Source organism: Hippocampus bargibanti, linkage group LG01 (assembly GCF_051943395.1).
Source record: "Hippocampus bargibanti isolate YZ-2025 linkage group LG01, ASM5194339v1, whole genome shotgun sequence".
NCBI lineage: Eukaryota > Metazoa > Chordata > Actinopteri > Syngnathiformes > Syngnathidae > Hippocampus > Hippocampus bargibanti.
The window spans coordinates 834,979-839,988 of record NC_142734.1 but is presented as its reverse complement, the minus strand read 5'-3'; the positions used below and the strand labels follow the sequence as shown (position 1 = coordinate 839,988).

The window sequence follows — 5,010 nt, the reverse complement described above, 5'->3', positions numbered from 1 at the left end:
AGACACTGGAATAACATAAATTGCGTCGATAATTGGTAAAATCACTTGAAATGACTTCGACTGAGCGTATTTTACAAAGATTCCACTGCAATTCGCTATATTTTATCTTGTAAGACTGAAGTCTTGTTTTCGAGTTGACGACGATGCCTGACGTGACGTCACGGAGGGAACGCCCCTGACCGACAAAGCGACACACAATGCATTTTGGGTACTTTTTTTCATCTGAAAACACAGTGTTGATGGCAAAATTAGATTTCGCCGTAGATTTTGTCGTAAAATCTTTCAAACCATCTATTTTCTAAGATTTTACGACAATGAAGTTAAAATCTTAGCGAAAGAAAAGAGATGGTTTGAAAGGGAGTAAAAGAAGCTATTTTCATCAAACAGCAAAGCCCTTCACTAAATGGCCATGGTGGGGCGAGGTTTTTTTTCTCCTCATTAGTTATTTATTTATTATTATTTTTAAACACCACCACCACCGCCGTGTCGGCACACTTAGTTGCTTTTAAATGCAACAGCTCCCGCTGTCTACGGCAGCTGTTGGATGTGTAGCAGCTTATTGAGGCTGCTCGCCAGGGCGCAACTGAATACGGCAAAAGAAGACAGGAAGGAAGCAAAGCTTTTATTCATGGCTGCTTTGTGTGTGTTTATGATGCGACTTTAAGCAATGAAACAGGAGTGCTCAGTAGAAATTGCGTCATGGTGAGGGGAGACAACAACAACTTGTTCAGTGCAAGTTGAAAGCAGTAATAAAACATCGATTGATATTTCAATCAATTAAAAAATGAGACTACGTCACACATGAAGGTTATTTTATTTCCAATGTTAATATACTTGCCTTTGCACGGACACAAATAAATACTTTGCATGACAAAAATAATAAGAACCTTCTAATAAATACTGTATATACTTTTTTTGTTTCAATTCACACTAAGAAATGTTGAAAAATATGTATTTTTTTTTCAATAGGTCCATTTATACAAACTGAATTGCTCTTCGAGCAAATGACCTGTAATGAGAAGTTGATGAAATGGAACATTCCAGTGAAGGCCAAAAAAGCAGTTGTCACAGTTGTCGAGTGTTCTATCTATGTACAACAATAAAACATCTCGCTAATGTACGCAATAGTTACTGGAGTTGTTAATCATTTTCTGGTTGGGAGTCAAGTACCACTGAGTCAGCACTAAAAACGTTCACGAAAACACACAGGCACATCAATAGTCATTTAAAGGACAACCGACACCTCTGCACAAGTTGCGTCCATAATTCGTAAAATGTAAACTTTGCGGTAACACGCATAAAGAAAGTTTAAGTAATCAGCCCATTTCCAACGGAGCTTGGAAATGGGCTGATTTGTCTGCTGGGAATTTGTGTCAACTAGTATCAAATAGTCGTCTTGGTGCAACACACAACGATTCACCATCGCATTATTGATGTGTTTTCCTTCTAATTTCGCCATCAACACAAAGTTTTCCGACCAAACAAAGTACCCAAAATGCATTGTGGGTCGCTTTCTCGGTCAGGGGCGTTCCTTCAGTGACGTCACGTCAGGCATCGTCATCAACTGGAAAACAAGACTTCCTGAATATTCAGCGCCAGTCTTAAAAGGTAAGCTGCAGCTATATGCGGTGGAATCTTTGTCAAATACGCTCTGTGGAAGTCATTTGAAGTGATTTTGGAAATTATGGACGCACTTTGTCCGGAGGTCTCGGTTGTCCTTTAAAGTAACCCGACTGATCTTTGCATGTAAACAACATCACTCTCTCATACACACACAGAGAACAAACACACACCCATATTCTACGTTAGCTTGCTAACACCCTGTAAGTGAATCACGTTCTTGCACCGACAACCTTGCCGCGTCGCTCGGTCATAGCAACTTTCGCACGCCGCCACGCATCCTCTCGCCGGAAGGTAGCAAAGAAGACACGGACAAATCACCGCCATGATGGAAATAAGGCTCCATCGTATGCAGCAACGTTCCTGCGTGCACGAAAAGGGCTTGTCCGCGCACGTGTCTTCGTCGTCGGCGTCGGCGCAGTGGTAGAAAAGCCCTTTGACGCAACACGCGCACGCGCAATACTCGGCCGCGTCTCGTACGGAACATACGCAACGCCTACCGCACAGCCAGCAGGAAGGCAGCGTTCGAGGACGGCCGCACGGGGGGCAGCGGCAGCCGGCGCAGCGCTCGCACTTGACGTGGGCTAACGACTTTGGTTCGTCACTTGCTATTTTGTCATTGGAAATGAGCGTTTGTGGTTGGGCGCTAATGATCTGGTCAGCGTTTCCCGTGGGAACATCGCTAGGCTGACTTTCCTCTCGAGGGACGCTAGAAATTTGCCACGGAACCGGGTCGGTCTTCTGCGAAAGCGGCGTCCTCGCGGGACCTTCTGTGTACTCGTTACGCTTCCCTGTGGTTCTCCGCATTTCATCTAACCTCCCGTCGTCCTGCGATGACCGCCTGCCGTGTCCTCCTCCTCCGCCGTCGCTTGAGATCGGAATGCTGGGATCCATCGTGCGACTGAAGAGCGACTCGGGCTAGCATGGGACGCATCGGAAATCCTGCGGGAAAGATACATACCGTTGCTTATACAGTGATAGCTTGGCTTACGGACGCTTTAGCTTATGAACTTTTTGCCTTACGAACATTACATTTGCGAGAATATAATCTTGGCATACAAACTAGTTTTTGAGATACACACTTAGCTGCCACAACGAGTGATGTGTCGTTCGCAAATGAGCTGGTTTTGGAGCTCCTGAAATGGTAGCCGGCTTTTTTTCCCCTAACTAGCTAGCTAGCTATTAGTTATCTATTACCTAGCTAGCTAATTTTCAGTTTCAATAGAGGGATTCGCTAGCTAATAATATCTATTTGCTAGATATTAGCTATCTATTCGCGAGCTATTAGCTATCTATTCGCTAGCCGTTAGCTATCTATAGCAATTAGCTATCTATTCGCTAGCCATTAGCCATCTATTACCTAGCTAGCTAATTTTCAGTTTCAACAGAGGGATTCGCTAAATAATAGCTATCTACTCGCTAGCCGTTAGCTATCTATTTGCTACATATTAGCTATCTATTCGCTAGCTATTTATTTATTCGCTAGCTATTAGCTAGCGAGCTTGCTATCTATTTGAGTTCAGGTAAAGTGAACGCGGGTGCACGTGACTGCCGCTGCTCACCCACAGAAAAAAAAAAGAAATGTATCATTATTATTATTATTATTATTATTATTTTCAACATTATTTCGATTATTATTGTGGTGGTGTTTGTGTTCCTAGTCGTCGTAAGTGACAGAATACAATGTTTAAAAACAGGAAGGGCATCCGGAATTCGATGTTGCACTGGATTTATGGCTGTTAAAAGAAAGACAGCTTTGTTTGACACAAGGCAAGCTTTTGTTGACAGGGGTTGGTGCACCTAAAGATTGAGTGGAGGGGACGAGGGGGCTAAAAACGTTAAAACGTGGCACACAAATCGTATCTGAATAGTCAAACGTAAATCGGAGTGTTGAAAATAGTCATGTCCTTTACACAAAACTCCATTTAACTGTGACTTTGTTGGGAATAGAGATTAACAAATTTGCACAGTTGCGAAGCAGGCCCACGAGTTTACTGATGAGGGATCAGAATGGGGGGGGGTGCAGACTTTCGCTATTCTCAACGCTGGCAACTGACGTGACTTTGCAAACTAACAGATGGCACACGTTTCATTTACAATGTGGACAGATACAACCGCCGAGCATGTGCTGATGCAAAAAGCTTTTTTGTTTGTTTTTCCGGCGAAGGGGGTTAAAAAACGCAATGTGTCTCTTAAAAATGTTGACACGGTTATTCCATAGCAAGTTAAACAGTTGCAAAAACAATGCATGTGAAGCTTAGTACGCGTCTGAAAGCGGCCGATGTCAATGGCTGAGTATGAATGTTTATCAAGACGTCTTTATCTCACGCTCAGATAAGAGTCATTCAATATGATAAGTTGTTACTAAAAGCCATTGTGAAGAAGTTGACTTACCGGGATTTCAACACTTTAATATCCGTTTGGGCTTTCAAGAAAGTTTGTCCATAAAAGCAACCACAAAAGCGCTGTTTACCCCCATGATTTGCGCATGCGCACTCGGCAGCAACCGGGAAGACGTCGAATGAGACAAAAAAAAGACAGTTTACTCCGCTTTGCGTAAGTTGCCCCGAAAAGTTTCATTTGGTAAATCCAACAAGTTTTAAGAAGTGTTTTGTCCTCCTCCGTGAGCCGCCCCCCCCCCCGATCGCGGTGTCCGGGGATGAGGTTTTGGATCGGGGCTGGAAATGTCGTCAATATGGTGGGGGTGGTGGGGACAGGACAAGGACAGAGCGTCTGTTGTTCCAGCGGATGTCTCATATCCGGTGCTTAGTCATTGGTTGTCGGCTCACGTTCAATCACGGGCGACTTGCATCGGTCGGAGGTCACTTGGTGGGGGCTCAAGTTGAGCAGGCTGCAGTTGACACGTTGCACGGGCTGCATGTCCTTGAACGCACCATGCTCTATTAACATACACTGACGGAGTCTTTTGTTGTATAGTAGAGTTTGTTTCTTTAATTATAATACAATAGCACATTTATTTTACTTAAAATGAGGGATAGTTCTGTAGTTTTAAAGCTTAGAAAATTAGAAAGTAGAAAATGATGTTTTATGGGGACCTGGGAACGGATTATTCTCATTTTAATGATTTCCTATGGGAAATTAATTTTTGGGATACACATTTTTCACCTTACACACTGTCTGGGAACCAATTAGGTTTGTAAGTTGAGGTATCACTGTACTTGATTATTGCTAGAAATATGTTGTAACTTGTATTCATGTTTACATGTGAATAAAATTGCCCAATGAACTACAGTGATACTTCCGAACTTTTCGGCTTACGAACGTTAAATTTATGAACATTTTACTTTGGGATACAAACTGTTTTTCAGGATACACACACAGACGGTTGAAGAAGGTTACATTCCTCATCGAGTGTTTAATACTGAGGAA

At 43.0% G+C, this 5,010-nt stretch overlaps 1 protein-coding gene across 1 annotated transcript; it reads right to left on the bottom strand.

Moving 5' to 3' along the window:
- Positions 1–795: 795 nt before the first annotated feature.
- spry2 (sprouty RTK signaling antagonist 2) lies at positions 796–4,473 on the bottom strand. The gene is made up of 2 exons (XM_089014201.1): positions 4,015–4,473; positions 796–2,562 (listed from the first exon to the last, which is right to left on the bottom strand). Exon 2 carries the CDS (start codon positions 2,512–2,514, stop codon positions 1,801–1,803), a length of 714 nt encoding a protein of 237 aa, XP_088870327.1. The 5' UTR covers positions 2,515–2,562; positions 4,015–4,473; the 3' UTR covers positions 796–1,800.
- Positions 4,474–5,010: the final 537 nt, after the last annotated feature.

Excerpts from the sequence above, each read along its gene's own strand:
- spry2 (XM_089014201.1), bottom strand. The coding sequence starts at position 2,514 with ATGGATCCCAGCATTCCGATCTCAAGCGACGGCGGAGGAGGAGGACAC.